At 39.9% G+C, this 19,834-nt stretch overlaps 1 protein-coding gene across 13 annotated transcripts in view; it reads left to right on the top strand.

Moving 5' to 3' along the window:
- PITPNM2 (phosphatidylinositol transfer protein membrane associated 2) overlaps positions 1-19,834 on the top strand; it is a 525,412-nt gene that overhangs the window by 344,445 nt on the left and 161,133 nt on the right. For all 13 annotated transcript variants that reach the window (XM_073586075.1, XM_073586064.1, XM_073586063.1 and 10 more), the window contains one exon: positions 4,015-4,248. In XM_073586075.1, the coding sequence (XP_073442176.1) occupies positions 4,015-4,248 (234 nt within the window). The remainder of the gene's footprint in view (positions 1-4,014; positions 4,249-19,834) is intronic.

Below are 19,834 nucleotides of genomic sequence, written 5' to 3'. Positions count from 1 at the left end.
AAAAAATACGAATTTTTTATTTTCACGCCCGGGCGTTGTAAACTTCTGTGAAGCACTGGGGGGTCAAAGTGCTCACCTCACATATAGATAAGTTCCTTAGGGGGTCTAGTTTACAAAATGGTGTCATTTGTGGGGGGTTTCCACTGTTTAGGTACATTAGGGGCTCTCCAAAGGCAACATGACACCCGCAGACCATTCCATCAAAGTCTGCATTCCAAAACGTCACTACTTCCCTTCCGAGCCCCGACGTGTGCCCATACAGTAGTTTTCTCCCACATATGGGGTAGCAGCGTACTCAGGACAAATTGGACAACAACTTTTGGGGTCCAATTTCTCCTGGTACCCTTGGGAAAATAAAAAAATGGTGACTAAAAGATCATGTTTGTGGAAAAAATACGAATTTTTTATTTTCACGCCTGGGCGTTGTAAACTTCTGTGAAGCACTGGGGGGTCAAAGTGCTCACCTCACATATAGATAAGTTCCTTAGGGGGTCTAGTTTACAAAATGGTGTCATTTGTGGGGGGTTTCCACTGTTTAGGTACATTAGGGGCTCTCCAAAGGCAACATGACACCCGCAGACCATTCCATCAAAGTCTGCGTTCCAAAACGTCACTACTTCCCTTCCGAGCCCCGACGTGTGCCCATACAGTAGTTTTCTCCCACATATGGGGTAGCAGCGTACTCAGGACAAATTGGACAACAACTTTTGGGGTCCAATTTCTCCTGGTACCCTTGGGAAAATAAAAAAATGGTGACTAAAAGATCATGTTTGTGGAAAAAATACGAATTTTTTATTTTCACGCCCAGGCGTTGTAAACTTCTGTGAAGCACTGGGGGGTCAAAGTGCTCACCACACATCTAGATAAGTTCCTTGGGGGGTCTAGTTTACAAAATGGTGTCATTTGTGGGGGGTTTCCACTGTTTAGGTACATTAGGGGCTCTCCAAAGGCAACATAACACCCGCAGACCATTCCATCAAAGTCTGCATTCCAAAACGTCACTACTTCCCTTCCGAGCCCCGACGTGTGCCCATACAGTAGTTTTCTCCCACATATGGGGTAGCAGCGTACTCAGGACAAATTGGACAACAACTTTTGGGGTCCAATTTCTCCTGGTACCCTTGGGAAAATAAAAAAATGGTGACTAAAAGATCATGTTTGTGGAAAAAATACGTTTTTATTTTCACGCCCGGGCGTTGTAAACTTCTGTGAAGCACTGGGGGGATCAAAGTGCTCACCACACATCTAGATAAGTTCCTTGGGGTCTAGTTTACAAAATGGTGTCATTTGTGGGGGGTTTCCACTGTTTAGGTACATTAGGGGCTCTCCAAAGGCAACATGACACCCGCAGACCATTCCATCAAAGTCTGCATTCCAAAACGTCACTACTTCCCTTCCGAGCCCCGACGTGTGCCCATACAGTAGTTTTCTCCCACATATGGGGTAGCAGCGTACTCAGGACAAATTGGACAACAACTTTTGGGGTCCAATTTCTCCTGGTACCCTTGGGAAAATAAAAAAATGGTGACTAAAAGATCATGTTTGTGGAAAAAATACGAATTTTTTATTTTCACGCCCGGGCGTTGTAAACTTCTGTGAAGCACTGGGGGGGTCAAAGTGCTCACCACACATCTAGATAAGTTCCTTGGGTGGTCTAGTTTACAAAATGGTGTCATTTGTGGGGGGTTTCCACTGTTTAGGTACATTAGGGGCTCTCCAAAGGCAACATGACACCCGCAGACCATTCCATCAAAGTCTGCATTCCAAAACGTCACTACTTCCCTTCCGAGCCCCGACATGTGCCCATACAGTAGTTTTCTCCCACATATGGGGTATCAGCATACTCAGGACAAATTGGACAACAACTTTTGGGGTCCAATTTCTCCTGGTACCCTTGGGAAAATAAAAAAATGGTGACTAAAAGATCATGTTTGTGGAAAAAATACGAATTTTTTATTTTCACGCCCGGGCGTTGTAAACTTCTGTGAAGCACTGGGGGGGTCAAAGTGCTCACCACACATCTAGATAAGTTCCTTAGGGGGTCTAGTTTCCAAAATGGTGTCATTTGTGGGGGGTTCCACTGTTTTGGTACATCAGGAGTTTTCCAAACGCGACATGGTGTCCGATCTCAATTCCAGCCAAAAACGTCAAATGGCGCTGCTTCCCTTCCGAGCTCTGCCATGCGCCCAAATAGTGGTTTACCCCCACATGTGGGGTATCAGCGTACTCAGGACAAATTGCACAATAACTTTTAGGGTCCTGTTACCCTTGGAAAAATAAGAATTGAGGGTGAAAAGATCATTTTTGTGGAAAAAATATGATTTTTTAATTGTATGGCTTTATGTTATAAACTTCTGTGAAGCCCATGGGGGTTCAAAGTTCTCACCACACATCTAGATAAGTTCCTTAGGGGGTCTAGTTTCCAAAATGGTGTCATTTGTGGGGGGTTTCCACTGTTTTGGTACATCAGGGGTTTTCCAAACGCGACATGGTGTCCGATCTCAATTCCAGCCAAAAACGTCAAATGGCGCTGCTTCCCTTCCGAGCTCTGCCATGCGCCCAAATAGTGGTTTACCCCCACATGTGGGGTATCAGCGTACTCAGGACAAATTGCACAATAACTTTTAGGGTCCTGCTACCCTTGGGAAAATAAAAATTGGGGTGAAAAGATCATTTTTGTGGAAAAAATATGATTTTTTAATTGTACCACTGTACGTTATAAACTTCTGTAAAGCCCTTGTGGGTTCAAAGTTCTCACCACATATCTAGATAAGTTCCTTGGGGGGTCTAGTTTCCAAAATGGGGTCACTTGTAGGGGGTTTCCACTGTTTAGGTACATCAGGGACTCTCCAAACGTGACATGGCGTCCAATCTGAATTCCAGCCAATTTTGCATTGAAAAAGTCAAACGGCGCTCCTTCCATTCTGAGCTCTGCCATGCGCCGAAACAGTCGTTCCCCCCCACATATCAGGTATCTGCGTACTCAGGACAAATTGCACAATAACTTTTGCAGTTCAATTTCTCCTGTTACCCTTGGTAAAATAAAAAAAATTGAACCTGAAGTATTTTTTTTATGAAAAAAAGTTAGATGTTCATTTTTTTTTAAATATTCAAAAAAATTCCTGTGACGCACCTAAAGGGTTAATAAACTTCTTGAATGTGGTTTTGAGCACCTTAAGGGGTGCAGTTTTTAGAATGGTGTCACTTTTGGGTATTTTCTATCATATAGACCCCTCAAAGTGGCTTCAAATGTGATGTGGTCCTAAAAATAAAATGGTGTTGTAAAAATGAGAAATCGCTGGTCAACTTTTAACCCTTATAACTTCCTAACAAAAAAAAATTTTGGTTCCAAAATTGTGCTGAGGTAAAGTAAACATGTGGGAAATGTTAGTTATCAAGTTTTTTGTGTGCCGTATCTCTGTGATTTAAGGGCATAAAAATTCAAAGTTGGAAAATTGCGAAATTTTCAAAATTTTCGCCAAATTTCCATTTTTCTCACAAATAAACGCAAGTTATTTGAACGAAATGTTACCACAAACATGAAGTACAATATGTCACGAGAAAACAATGTCAGAATCACCGGTATCCATGGAAGCGTTCGAGAGTTATGACCTCATAAAGGTACAGTGGTCAGAATTGTAAAAATTGGCCCGGTCATGAACGTGCAAACCACCCTTGGGGGTGAAGGGGTTAATAAAAATTTACAGTTTAAAAAAAAATGTACATGGCTGTTCCCGGTAAACCAAAGTGCCACAGACTCTTCAACCTGCTGACTAGTGTGGATGCCAGAAGTCAAATCTCCAACAATATGATATTGATGGGTGGTTTTTAATATAGGTCAAGAAAATTAAAGTCCTATAAAACCTTTTTTTAAGCAGTTTTGATTATCAGGCCGTTTCAAATGCCTACACATCTGTTTATCAAGAAAATTCTGTACATGCATGTAAATTCTAAGGTCTTCAAATTCATATAATTGTTTAATCTTTTTTTATTCTACTCTTGTTTATTTTACAGATCCTATTGATATTGTTAAAGATCCAATCCCCCCACATGAATATAAGCCCGAAGAGGACCCTAAAGTGTATAAATCTGTCAAGACTAAAAGAGGCCCCTTGTGTGAAGACTGGATTGAGGAACATAGGAATAACCTTGGGAGATGCCCAATTATGTGTGCCTATAAGCTGTGTAAAGTGGAATTTCGTTACTGGGGCATGCAGTCTAAAATTGAGAGGTTCATACATGATGTTGGTGAGTATATCTGTTGATGTCTTGATAGCCTGATGCTTTGTTCATTAGTGTTTGTTTCTGTGCATTAGAGAAGTCAGTACACAGTGTTGCAGAATTGGCAACCTACTATTCAATTTTTTTGGGGGGGAGACAACAGTACCAAAATTAATGAATGGTCTGCAATTTTGACACACATTTCTCACGGACCATGATAAATACTACACCCCATAAGATGTCCAGAAGAAGAGCAGATGCTGAGAATTATATCCAGTATATAGACAAGAGAAGTGGTTCTGTGCAGTGTGTATGTATTCAGAGTAACAGTTGATAATGAGAATTACTCCCAGTATACAGGTCAGGAGAAGTGGTACAGTGCATTTTATATATGCAGCATAAGAGCAGATAATGAGAACTACTCCCAGTATACAGGTCAGGAGAAGTGGTACAGTGCATTTTATATATGCAGCATAAGAGCAGATGATGAGAACTACTCCCAGTATACAGGTCAGGAGAAGTGGAACAGTGCATTTTATATATGCAGCATAAGAGCAGATAATGAGAATTACTCCCAGTATACAGGTCAGGAGAAGTGGTTCTGTGCAGTGTGTATGTATTCAGAGTAACAGTTGATAATGAGAATTACTCCCAGTATACAGGTCAGGAGAAGTGGTACAGTGCATTTTATATATGCAGCATAAGAGCAGATAATGAGAATTACTCCCAGTATACAGGTCAGGAGAAGTGGTACTGTGCATTTTATAAATGCAGCATAAGAGCAGATGATGAGAATTACTCCCAGTATACAGGTCAGGAGAAGTGGTACAGTGTATTTTATATATGCAGCATAAGAGCAGATGATGAGAACTACTCCCAGTATACAGGTCAGGAGAAGTGGAACAGTGCATTTTATATATGCAGCATAAGAGCAGATGATGAGAATTACTCCCAGTATACAGGTCAGGAGAAGTGGTACAGTGCATTTTATATATGCAGCATAAGAGCAGATAATGAGAATTACTCCCAGTATACAGGTCAGGAGAAGTGGTTCTGTGCAGTGTGTATGTATTCAGAGTAACAGTTGATAATGAGAATTACTCCCAGTATACAGGTCAGGAGAAGTGGTACAGTGCATTTTATATATGCAGCATAAGAGCAGATAATGAGAATTACTCCCAGTATACAGGTCAGGAGAAGTGGTACTGTGCATTTTATAAATGCAGCATAAGAGCAGATGATGAGAATTACTCCCAGTATACAGGTCAGGAGAAGTGGTACAGTGTATTTTATATATGCAGCATAAGAGCAGATGATGAGAACTACTCCCAGTATACAGGTCAGGAGAAGTGGAACAGTGCATTTTATATATGCAGCATAAGAGCAGATGATGAGAATTACTCCCAGTATACAGGTCAGGAGAAGTGGTACAGTGCATTTTATATATGCAGCATAAGAGCAGATAATGAGAATTACTCCCAGTATACAGGTCAGGAGAAGTGGTTCTGTGCAGTGTGTATGTATTCAGAGTAACAGTTGATAATGAGAATTACTCCCAGTATACAGGTCAGGAGAAGTGGTACAGTGCATTTTATATATGCAGCATAAGAGCAGATAATGAGAATTACTCCCAATATACAGGTCAGGAGAAGTGGTACTGTGCATTTTATAAATGCAGCATAAGAGCAGATGATGAGAATTACTCCCAGTATACAGGTCAGGAGAAGTGGTACAGTGCATTGTATATATGCAGCATAAGAGCAGATGATGAGAATTACTCCCAGTATACAGGTCAGGAGAAGTGGTACTGTGCATTTTATATATGCAGCATAAGAGCAGATGATGAGAATTACTCCCAGTATAAAGGTCAGGAGAAGTGGTACTGTGCATTTTATATATGCAGCATAAGAGCAGATGATGAGAATTACTCCCAGTATACAGGTCAGGAGAAGTGGTACTGTGCATTTTATATATTCAGCATAAGAGCAGATAATGAGAACTACTCCCAGTATACGGGTCAGGAGAAGTGGTACAGTGCATTTTATATATGTAGTAGAAGAGCAGATGATGAGAATTACTCCCAGTATACAGGACAGGAGAATTGGTACAGTGCATTTTATATATGCAGCATAAGAGCAGATGATGAGAATTACTCCCAGTATACAGGTCAGGAGAAGTGGTACAGTGCATTTTATATATGCAGCATAAGAGCAGATAATGAGAATTACTCCCAGTATACAGGTCAGGAGAAGTGGTACAGTGCATTTTATATATGCAGCATAAGAGCAGATGATGAGAATTACTCCCAGTATACAGGTCAGGAGAAGTGGTACAGTGCATTTTATATATGCAGCATAAGAGCAGATGATGAGAATTACTCCCAGTATACAGGTCAGGAGAAGTGGTACAGTGCATTTTATATATGCAGCATAAGAGCAGATAATGAGAATTACTCCCAGTATAAAGGTCAGGAGAAGTGGTACTGTGCATTTTATATATGCAGCATAAGAGCAGATGATGAGAATTACTCCCAGTATACAGGTCAGGAGAAGTGGTACAGTGCATTTTATATATGCAGCATAAGAGCAGATGATGAGAATTACTCCCAGTATACAGGTCAGGAGAAGTGGTACAGTGCATTTTATATATGCAGCATAAGAGCAGATAATGAGAATTACTCCCAGTATAAAGGTCAGGAGAAGTGGTACTGTGCATTTTATATATGCAGCATAAGAGCAGATGATGAGAATTACTCCCAGTATAAAGGTCAGGAGAAGTGGTACTGTGCATTTTATATATGCAGCATAAGAGCAGATGATGAGAATTACTCCCAGTATACAGGTCAGGAGAAGTGGTACTGTGCATTTTATATAGGCAGCATAAGAGCAGATGATGAGAATTACTCCCAGTATACAGGTCGGGAGAAGTGGTACTGTGCATTTTATATAGGCAGCGTAAGAGCAGATGATGAGAATTACTCCCAGTATACAGGTCAGGAGAAGTGGTACTGTGCATTTTATATATGCAGCATAAGAGCAGATGATGAGAATTACTCACAGTATACAGGTCAGGAGAAGTGGTACAGTGCATTTTATATATGCAGCATAAGAGCAGATGATGAGAATTACTCCCAGTATACAGGTCAGGGGAAGTGGTACTGTGCATTTTATATATGCAGCATAAGAGCAGATAATGAGAAGTACTCCCAGTATACAGGTCAGGAGAAGTGGTACTGTGCATTTTATATATGCAGCATAAGAGCAGATAATGAGAATTACTCCCAGTATACAGGTCAGGAGAAGTGGTACTGTGCATTTTATATATGCAGCATAAGAGCAGATAATGAGAATTACTCCCAGTATAAAGGTCAGGAGAAGTGGTACTGTGCATTTTATATATGCAGCATAAGAGCAGATGATGAGAATTACTCCCAGTATACAGGTCAGGAGAAATGGTACAGTGCATTTTATAAATGCAGCATAAGAGCAGATGTTGAGAATTACTCCCAGTATACAGGTCAGGAGAAGTGGTACTGTGCATTTTATATATGCAGCATAAGAGCACATGATGAGAATTACTCCCAGTATACAGGTCAGGAGAAGTGGTACTGTGCATTTTATATAGGCAGCATAAGAGCAGATAATGAGAATTACTCCCAGTATAAAGGTCAGGAGAAGTGGTACTGTGCATTTTATATATGCAGCATAAGAGCAGATGATGAGAATTACTCCCAGTATACAGGTCAGGAGAAGTGGTACTGTGCATTTTATATATGCAGCATAAGAGCAGATGATGAGAATTACTCCCAGTATACAGGTCAGGAGAAGTGGTACTGTGCATTTTATATAGGCAGCATAAGAGCAGATGATGAGAATTACTCCCAGTATACAGGTCAGGAGAAGTGGTACTGTGTATTTTATATATGCAGCGTAAGAGCAGATCATGAGAATTACTCCTAGTATAAAGGTCAGGAGAAGTGGTACAGTGCATTTTATATATGCAGCATAAGAGCAGATAATGAGAATTACTCCCAGTATAAAGGTCAGGAGAAGTGGTACTGTGCATTTTATATATGCAGCATAAGAGCAGATGATGAGAAGTACTCCTAGTATACAGGTCAGGAGAAGTGGTACTGTGCATTTTATATATGCAGCATAAGAGCAAATTATGAGAATTACTCCCAGTATACAGGTCAGGAGAAGTGGTACAGGGCATTTTATATAGGCAGCATAAGAGCAGATAATGACAATTACTCCCAGTATACAGGTCAGGAGAAGTGGTACTGTGCATTTTATATATGCAGCATAAGAGCAGATGATGAGAATTACTCCCAGTATACAGGTCAGGAGAAGTGGTACTGTGCATTTTATATATGCAGCATAAGAGCAGATGATGAGAATTACTCCCAGTATACAGGTCAGGAGAAGTGGTACTGTGCATTTTATATAGGCAGCATAAGAGCAGATGATGAGAATTACTCCCAGTATACAGGTCAGGAGAAGTGGTACTGTGCATTTTATATATGCAGCATAAGAGCAGATGATGAGAATTACTCCCAGTATACAGGTCAGGAGAAGTGGTACAGTGCATTTTATATATGCAGCATAAGAGCAGATGATGAGAATTACTCCCAGTATACAGGTCAGGAGAAGTGGTACTGTGTATTTTATATATGCAGCGTAAGAGCAGATAATGAGAATTACTCCTAGTATAAAGGTCAGGAGAAGTGGTACAGTGCATTTTATATATGCAGCATAAGAGCAGATGATGAGAATTACTCCCAGTATACAGGTCAGGAGAAGTGGTACAGTGCATTTTATATATGCAGCATAAGAGCAGATAATGAGAATTACTCCCAGTATAAAGGTCAGGAGAAGTGGTACTGTGCATTTTATATATGCAGCATAAGAGCAGATGATGATAAGTACTCCCAGTATACAGGTCAGGAGAAGTGGTACTGTGCATTTTATATATGCAGCATAAGAGCAAATTATGAGAATTACTCCCAGTATACAGGTCAGGAGAAGTGGTACAGGGCATTTTATATAGGCAGCATAAGAGCAGATAATGACAATTACTCCCAGTATAAAGGTCAGGAGAAGTGGTACTGTGCATTTTATATATGCAGCATAAGAGCAGATGATGAGAATTACTCCCAGTATACAGGTCAGGAGAAGTGGTACTGTGCATTTTATATATGCAGCATAAGAGCAGATGATGATAATTACTCCCAGTATACAGGTCAGGAGAAGTGGTACTGTGCATTTTATATAGGCAGCATAAGAGCAGATGATGAGAATTACTCCCAGTATACAGGTCAGGAGAAGTGGTACTGTGCATTTTATATATGCAGCATAAGAGCAGATGATGAGAATTACTCCTAGTATACAGGTCAGGAGAAGTGGTACAGTGCATTTTATATATGCAGCATAAGAGCAGATGATGAGAATTACTCCCAGTATACAGGTCAGGGGAAGTGGTACTGTGCATTTTATATATGCAGCATAAGAGCAGATAATGAGAATTACTCCCAGTATACAGGTCAGGAGAAGTGGTACTGTGCATTTTATATATGCAGCATAAGAGCAGATAATGAGAATTACTCCCAGTATACAGGTCAGGAGAAGTGGTACAGTGCATTTTATATATGCAGCATAAGAGCAGATAATGAGAATTACTCCCAGTATAAAGGTCAGGAGAAGTGGTACTGTGCATTTTATATATGCAGCATAAGAGCAGATGATGAGAATTACTCCCAGTATACAGGTCAGGAGAAGTGGTACAGTGCATTTTATATATGCAGCATAAGAGCAGATAATGAGAATTACTCCCAGTATAAAGGTCAGGAGAAGTGGTACTGTGCATTTTATATATGCAGCATAAGAGCAGATGATGATAAGTACTCCCAGTATACAGGTCAGGAGAAGTGGTACTGTGCATTTTATATATGCAGCACAAGAGCAAATTATGAGAATTACTCCCAGTATACAGGTCAGGAGAAGTGGTACAGGGCATTTTATATAGGCAGCATAAGAGCAGATAATGACAATTACTCCCAGTATAAAGGTCAGGAGAAGTGGTACTGTGCATTTTATATATGCAGCATAAGAGCAGATGATGAGAATTACTCCCAGTATACAGGTCAGGAGAAGTGGTACTGTGCATTTTATATATGCAGCATAAGAGCAGATGATGAGAATTACTCCCAGTATACAGGTCAGGAGAAGTGGTACTGTGCATTTTATATAGGCAGCATAAGAGCAGATGATGAGAATTACTCCCAGTATACAGGTCAGGAGAAGTGGTACTGTGCATTTTATATATGCAGCATAAGCGCAGATGATGAGAATTACTCCTAGTATACAGGTCAGGAGAAGTGGTACAGTGCATTTTATATATGCAGCATAAGAGCAGATGATGAGAATTACTCCCAGTATACAGGTCAGGGGAAGTGGTACTGTGCATTTTATATATGCAGCATAAGAGCAGATAATGAGAATTACTCCCAGTATACAGGTCAGGAGAAGTGGTACTGTGCATTTTATATATGCAGCATAAGAGCAGATAATGAGAATTACTCCCAGTATACAGGTCAGGAGAAGTGGTACAGTGCATTTTATATATGCAGCATAAGAGCAGATAATGAGAATTACTCCCAGTATAAAGGTCAGGAGAAGTGGTACTGTGCATTTTATATATGCAGCATAAGAGCAGATGATGAGAATTACTCCCAGTATACAGGTCAGGAGAAGTGGTACAGTGCATTTTATATATGCAGCATAAGAGCAGATAATGAGAATTACTCCCAGTATAAAGGTCAGGAGAAGTGGTACTGTGCATTTTATATATGCAGCATAAGAGCAGATGATGAGCATTACTCCCAGTATACAGGTCAGGAGAAGTGGTACAGTGCATTTTATATATGCAGCATAAAAGCAGATGAGAATTACTCCCAGTATACAGGTCAGGAGAAGTGGTACTGTGCATTTTATATATGCAGCATAAGAGCAGATGATGAGAATTACTCCCAGTATAAAGGTCAGGAGAAGTGGTACAGTGCATTTTATATATGCAGCATAAGAGCAGATGATGAGAATTACTCCCAGTATACAGGTCAGGAGAAGTGGTACAGTGCATTTTATATATGCAGCATAAGAGCAGATGATGAGAATTACTCCCAGTATACAGTACAGGAGAAATTGTACTGTGCATTTTATATATGCAGCATAAGAGCAGATAATGAGAATTACTCCCAGTATACAGTACAGGAGAAATTGTACTGTACAGTGTGTTTACAGCATAAGAATAATGTGTGCAAGCAGCATAAGAGCAGATGTTGATAATTACACCCAGCATAAAAGTCAGGAGAAGTGGTACTGTGCAGTATATATTTGTATAGAATAAGGGTAGATACTTTGAATTACATATATACAGAAATATGCAGAATAAGAACAAGTGCTAAGAATAATTACACCCAGCATACCAGACAAAGAAATGGTACTGTGCCTTATCTATGTATATAAAATAAGGGAAAATAAGGGCATCTGACGAAGGAGTGTTCTTCCGAAACGCGCGTCGGGGTGACGTGCCGACCGCCTGGCCTGTTGGAATACACTGCCTGAGTTAACATTATCCTGCGGCTGACTACTGTTGCATGGGAGGTGGGATTCTGTATCTTCCCTAGGGGTGGCTTAGTGCTTCACCGCCATTATTACCTATACAGCTGTGGGTCCTCTGTTAAGTAGGTATGTTTGCCCCCATATAGACGGATATTCTGAGGCTGCTATTACTAGTTGAGGATTAATAGGCCGTGGCACTTGGTATTATCTAAGGGCGCATGTGAGGTATTTCCTATTTATATTTACCCCGGTATATACATCAGCCCCAGAATATGGCCGACCTGATTGCTTTTGAAGGGAATCATGCATGTATTATTATACCAATATTTTGATCTTTATGTGTTCCCTTAATATAACATGGCAGTAATAATTGTTGGAACTTGAAATTGTGACATATATTATCTATAAACTATTCCTTGGCCGTGGTTAGGTCTGCATGTCCGTTTTGCACTATTGCACTTTTTGCTGTTTTTTGCACATGTTCTTTCATTGTTTCCCCATTCTTGTCACTTTAATAATGATTGATACCATTTTTGCAAATTAAGGATCATTTGGTCGTATTTTGTGGTTTCCACATTTCTGCTTATATAAATATGTGTGTAAATACTGAATAAGGCTAGTTTCATGCTAGCGTTTCCTGAAGCTGCGCACGGCCGCCGCTAAGCTCCGCCCCCTGTCGTGCCCCCTCCGGTCAGCTCCTATGGGCGCATGACGCTGCATGCGACCTGCGTCCCCTATATTTAGCGTTGGGTGCGCAGGCCGTGTGCTGGTATGCTTTTGCTGGTGCATGCGCCCTTTTGGCCCTGCGCCGAGCGCACCAAAATGCATCACGGTGCGTTTGGCGCATGTCAGCGCAGCGCCAAAAGGGCGCATGCGCTGGCAAAAGCATACCAGCGCACGGCCTGAGTACCCAGCGCTAAATATAGGGGACGCAGGTCGCATGCAGCGTCATGCGCCCATAGGAGGAGGTGACCCGAGGGGGCGTGGCAGGGGGCGGAGCTTAGTGGCGGCCGTGCGCAGCTCCAGGAAACGCTAGTGTGAAACTAGCCTAATACAAATGCTGTGTACAGAGCAGGAGAAGATTTACTTCTGTATAATATACATATATACAGAATAAGAGCAGATACTGAGAATTACACCTAGTATACAGGACAGAAGAAGTGCTACAATTAAGTGTATATATACATAATTAGAGCAGGTACTGAGATAGTCAACCAATATACATGTCACTATAAGTGGTACTATGCAGTGTATATACAGTGGCTTGCGAAAGTATTCATTCACACCCTTGGCTTTTTACCTATTTTGTTACATTACAACCTATGTTTAAATATTTTTGAAATCTGATTTGTGTGTGATGCATCAGCACTAAATAGTCTAAGTTGGTGAAGTGAGAAAAATATAGACATACATTAAATTTATGAGATCAAATAACTAAAAATTGGCATGTACTTATGTTTTCACCCCTTTGACATGAAGCACCTAAAAATTTCTGGTGCAAGCAATTACGTTTGTAAGTCACATGCTTTGTGAAAGGAAGTCCACCTGTGTGCAATCTAAGTGTCACGTGGTCTGTCAGTATATACACACCTTCTCTGAAAGGCCGCATAGGCTGAAACACCATTAAGCAAGAGGCAGCACGAACCATATACAGCACCTTGAAAACCAAGGAGAACTCTATCAACAAGTCAGGGACAAAGTTGTTGACAAGTACCAGTCGGGGTTGGGTTATAAAAAAAAAAAAATTCCCAAATTCTGATGATCCTCGGTTGCAGCATCAAAGGGCATTAATCAGAGAGGTAGCACAGAGACCAAAGGTAACCCTGAAAGAGCTGTAGAGTTCCCAAGCAGAGACTGGAGTATCTGTCCATACGCCACACTAAGCCGTACACTCCGTAGAAGTGGCCTTTATGGAAGAGTGGGCAGAAAAAAACTTTACTTACCCACAAAAAGTGTAAGGCGTGTTTTGAGTTTGCCAAAAGACATGTGGGGGACATCCCAAATGTATAAAGAAAGGTCATATGGTCAGATGAGGCCAAAATTGAACTTTTTGGCTACTAAGGTAAATGCTATGTCTAGCGCCAAACCAACACAGGTCATCATCCCAAGAACACCCTTCTCACAGTGAAACATGGTGGTGGCAGCATCATACTGTGAAGATGTTTTTTCAGCATCAGAAACAGGGAAATTGATCTGAGTCAAACGGAGGCTGGATGGTGCAAGATACAGGGATATTCTAGAGCAAAACCTGTTTCAGTCAGTGATTTGAGACTGTGACGGAGGTTCACCTTCCATCAAGACAATGAATCAAAGCATACTACTAAAACAACTCTCAGGTGGTTTAAGGGGAAGCGTATAAATGTTTTGGAGTGGCCTAGTCAAAGCTCAGACCTTATTCCAATTGAGAATCTGTAGTCAGACTTGAAGATTGCTTTTCACCAGAGGAAACCATCTAACTTGAAGGAGCTTGAGCAGTTTTGCCTTGAGGAATGGGCAAAAATCCCAGTGGCAAGATGTAGAAAACTCATAGAGACTTATCCAAAAGGATTTGCAGCTGTAGTTGCCGCAAAAGGAGGCTCTACAAAGTACTGACTTTAGGGGATGAACAGTTATGTACAATTTCGACAAAGAAAAAATCTTTACATGTAAAGTCCGTGTAGTGATTTCACTTCTTTAAAGTGCACACAATGGGGGAGATATTTAAGAACTGTCTAATAGCAAAATTGGCTTGGTTGCCTGTAGGTTTTTTATTTAGTTGAACTTGTAAAGATTTTTTTTGCCAGCGCATGTACACTGAAGTTTTAAGTTATTGCTTTAAAGAAAAAAAAAAAAACAAATGTTCACAGTTGTAGTCATGTTGATGCAAACCCCTCCAAAAAAACTGTGAAATTCCTGGTTGTGAGGCAGCAAAATGCCAAGAAGGGGTGAGAGTGGGAGTGAATACTTTCAACTCTATGTGCTGAATTGCAGCCCCAAACTTGCAGCAAATCAACACCATGCTTGACTGTTACCAACAGCCACTCATTATTTTAACAATTTCCAGCCCTTTGTTGAAAAAACTATTCTGTTACAGCCAAATATTTCCAATTTTGACTCCTCAGTCTAGAGCACCTGCTTCTATTTTTCTGCGCCTCAGTTCTTATGTTTTCATGCATATTTGAGTTGCTTGACCTTGTTTCCTTATAGAGGGTCTGGCTTTTTGGCTGTAATTTTTACTTGAAGACCTCATCTCCTAACAATAGTTGGGTGATGCAGTGTCTGCATTCCAGATAAATCCCATTTTGTATATGTAAATACACTGTTCCAGGCTATGGACAGGACACTGAGCTGCATGAGGATCTGCCTCCAGAGCTTATAAATGAAAGGGACATTACCAGTGTGAGACATATACCTAACACAGAACAGTAGAACTGAACTTTGTCTTCTTACAAACACATATGCTGCAGCTCTCATAACTCTGCTGTATTGCAACAATATTACAGTCCTGTCTGCTTGTGAGATGGAAGCTGAGAGGAACCTGCAGATGTGTCAGGTAAAATCACACACAGCTCTGCAGTAAGAGCAGAGAGCAGCCATTACACATCACATTGGTAGCTCTCCCTTTCATTTATAATAATCTTTGTAGGCAGATTCTCATACTTATCTATGTCCTGCCCATAGTCCTGAGCAGCTCATTTACATATCAGAAAAACATAGATTTCTCGAGAATAATACATCAGATCGCAGATATCAAGGTATCATTTTAATCAGCTTCTTATGACCCATATGCCCATATAGATGGCTTCAGAGGGTTGGTCATACTGATATATTCCCTTTAAAAGAAGTTGAAAACCCCATTCTCTTATGAAATCTTTGCCTGCATGAGACATTACAATGTGGAGTATTACCTTGTGTCTTGTTTGCTGTGTCTTGCCATGGTGTATGTCCTGTGACATGAAGCAACCCAACCTTTATAGAGAAGTTTGCCTATCCATCACCCAGTTTAAAGCCTCCTATGCAGCGCAATCTCTTCAAGTTAATAATAATTTTTTAGTAGGTTGAACAGTAATTGTCACCTGTTTAGTATAATTGGTTACGCATACACTTTCCTATATGACTACTCCAAAATCTCTGACTTTGTGCAAGTGTACCTAGAAATATTGCTAGTTTTGAAGGCCAAAGGTGATCACACCAAATGTTGACTTGACTTAGATTTCTATTTTGTTCCTTCACTTTGCATTTTGTTAATTGATAAAAATAAACTATTGACTCTTCTTTTTTTAAAGTATTCTTACTTTGCAGCATTTTTTACTATACCTGCCCAATTCTTTTGCACAGTACTGTATATGTGTTTATACTATATAGTTTGGTCTCCATGGTATATACTATATACACAGGTACAGCATCATATTATATACTATCGAGGTGTGTATATACAGTGACATGTAAAAGCTTGGGCACCCCTTGTCAAAATTACTGTTATTGTGAACAGTTAAGCAAATTGAAGATGAAATGATCTGTAAAAGGCCTAAAGTTAAAGATGACACAACTCCTCTGTATTTTAGGCAAAAAAAAAAAACTATGCATATTTTCATGTTTTACATTTTAAAAATTACAAAAAGGAAAATGGGTAGATGCAATGGTTTGGTCACCCTTTGAGATGTGTGTGCCCAGATAACTTTGATCAAGATTTCAGACCTTAATTAGCCTTGTTAGGATTATGGCTTGTGTACTATCTTTGTTAGGAAAAGCCAGGTGATGCAAATTTCCCAGCTTTTTAAAAACCTAGCCTCCTCTACACAAACATTAAAAAAAATAACATGATATTTTACTCTGCCGGCAGAAAAAAAGACCTGTTCTTTGTGGACTGTCCATAAATTTACGGATGGTTGGTAATCGATTAGATGTATGACAGATCCGTACTTTATAATCAGGACTGTAGGGATTCTGGAATTGGCTTTCAGCATGTTGTCACAGGAGTGCTCATGTGTGCTGCGGTATTCTTGCCACCAGAAGTGCCAGATTTGCAGTAATCTCCAGTAGACTAGAATACGTAACTACGAACTAGTTCCAAGAGACAGATTGTGAAACATTTCGATTTGACTTATATAATTAACTTCTGCATAACTTGAATTTATTTCAGTTGACAGAGAAGTCATTGGTTTTTAGTTGTTTTTTTTTATACGCACACGCACACGCACATGTGCCTGGTGATTTATTGGAAAATTCAGGCTTGTCACAGTTCGCAGGGTGGAGCTGCTTGAGTCTGAACATGTTGCAAGCAAGACTAAAGTATGGCATTCCTGACATTTTACTGCTGACGATGACAATATGCTTTACTTTTAGGCTGAAATAATTCACAATTTCTACTGCTATTATCCCAGACAGATGTTAGCATAATGTACTTAAAGACTATAAAATAAACTGCTCTTCTGTCTGTCCCAAGTGTTGACAGGGAGGCATTTTCTAAGCATTAGTTTGATAAAAAACAAACTGTATTTATAGAGCTGGAGAATCCATATGAATGATAAGGTGCAATTCAAGCCAAGTTGCTCTATGTCGGCAGTCAGAAAGTAATTTTTGTTGTTATAAGTGACTTTGTACCTTGTATTGTGGTAATGACTTCTGTTAAGATGTCTGTGAACTAAGTGATGACGTTTCTTATTGTAGAGAGTGAGAAGCCAGACCTGGCATGTCAGAGTGAGGAGACTCATATGCCATGCATTCTCCTCTGGGAAATTAAATATGCATTGCCCTTTCAGGGAGGAAGAGCTTTTGAACTCTAGTGCCACCTATTGGAAGTAGACACCAAACATGCCTAAGTTCTTTTTTTTTATCTAAGTGGTGAAAAAAAATTCCACACTTTGTTTAAAAAAATTTTTTTAATTTTCCGAGACCCGTAGCGTCTCCATTTTTCATGATCTCAGGTTGGTTTATGGCTTATTTTTTGTGCACCGAGCTGACGTTTTTAATGATACCATTTTGGTGCAGATACGCTTTTTTGATTGCCCATTATTGCATTTTAATGCAATGTCGCGGCGACCAAAAAAACGTAATTATGGCGTTTTGACGTTTTTTCTTGCTACGCCGTTTAGCGATCAGGTTAATCCTTTTTTTATTGATAGATTGGGCGATTCTGAACACGGCGATACCAAATATGTATACTTGATTTTTTTTATTGGTTTATTTTGCAATGGGCGAAAGGGAGGTTATATGAACTTTTATATTTTTTTATTTTGTTAATATTTTTAAAAACATTTTTTTTTAACTTTTGGCATGCTTCAATAGTCTCCATGGGAGACTAGAAGCTGCCATAACTCGATTGGCTCAGCTACATACAGGCAATGATCAGTTCGCCTATATGTAGCTGAATTACTCACTTGCTATGAGCGCTGACCACTGAGCGGTGCTCACAGCAAGCTGGCAGTGACAACCATTGAGGTCTCCAGGAGACCTCTGGTTGTCATGACAACCCACCAGTGACCCACGATCACTTGACAGGGGTCACCAGTGGGCGAATTTCTGGCACGATTGCCGGAAGCGCATGTTAAATGCCTGCTGTCAGAGTTTGACAGCAGCATTTAACAGGTTAATAGCTGCGGGTGGATCACGATTCCACCCGCGGCTATTCTGGGCACATGTCAGCTGTTCAAAACAGCTGCAATGTGCCAGGAAAGATGAGGGCTCACCGCCGGAGCCCACATCAAAGGGAGGGAGTCCGACATCAGCCTACTATTACGCCCGATGTCGGAAAAGGGTTAAAGGGGTTTTCCCACAAACAGAAGTTAATTTTAACCAGTAAATTTTGTAATAATAATAACTTTCATAATTGGATGTGTTTTATATAAAATGTTCCTGTGCTGAGATAATCTTATAAATGTGTCCCTGCTGTACTGTGTAATGGCTGTGTCTGAGTGTTATGGTCTGCCCATACCACAGCTACTGGGCTGGGGAGGAAGCAAAAAAGTATACAGACATTACAGCACTGAATCACAGCTGATTCTTTCTGTGAGATAAAATATTTCCCAGCCTGTTTCTATACAATGTTTTCTTAAAAGAAAGAATCAGCTGTGAGCTCCTGCTGTAATGTCTGTATACTCTTTTCCTTCCTCCCCTCCCCAGGAGCTGTGGTATGATCAGACCATGTTCCTGTACGGTCAGACACAGCCATTACACAGTATACAGCAGGGCCACATAAGATTCTCCGCACATGAACATTTTATTTAAATACATCCAATTGTGAAAGTTATTGTTATTCCAATATCTATTGATTAAAATGAACTTTTGTTCGTGGGAAAACCCATTTAAATTTTTTTTTTACAAACAAGACGAAAAATTGCCCCATTGTTATGGACGGTCTTGCAATTCCTGAATGGATGGCAACCCTGCCAATGGCTATCCCTAAAAATGTCTGGCATTGAAATACCCCATTAAACGGACTTGATTTAACCACAGAATGGCTAGTAATGAATCTTAATATACAAAACGGGCATAGAAGAGCAGTTATTACAAAAAAAGAGCAATCATTTGTTCTAATACTAGGCCTGGATGTTAAGAGGATGAAGCATGAAAAAATTGCTAATAAATATTGCTGTAGAGTGTCATATATTTAGGCATAATTAGCTATGGTAATCAATGAGTTTTGTCTGAGATTTATGAAATTTACCAAACAGCAGGTAATGTGATAACCTAAAGTGTAATACAGGTGCACTTCACAAAATTAGAATGTCATCAAAAAGTTAATTTATTTTAGTTCTTCAATATAAAAAGTGAAACTCATGTATTATATAGAGTCATTACATACAGAGTGATCTATTTCATGGGTTTATTTTTGTTAATGTTGATGAATATGACTTACAGATAATGAAAACCCAAAAGTTTTTATCTCCGTAAATTAGAATACTTTATAACACCAGCTTGAAAAATGATTTTTAAAATCCAAAATGTTGGTCTACTGAAATGTATGTTCAGTAAATGCACTCAATACTTGGTCAGGGCTCCTTTTGCATCAATTA

Source organism: Dendrobates tinctorius, unplaced genomic scaffold (assembly GCF_039654945.1).
Source record: "Dendrobates tinctorius isolate UK_male_01 unplaced genomic scaffold, ASM3965494v1 ptg000090l, whole genome shotgun sequence".
NCBI lineage: Eukaryota > Metazoa > Chordata > Amphibia > Anura > Dendrobatidae > Dendrobates > Dendrobates tinctorius.
The sequence above is the reverse complement of the archived record's forward strand: the minus strand, read 5'-3'. Positions and strand labels throughout refer to the sequence as shown.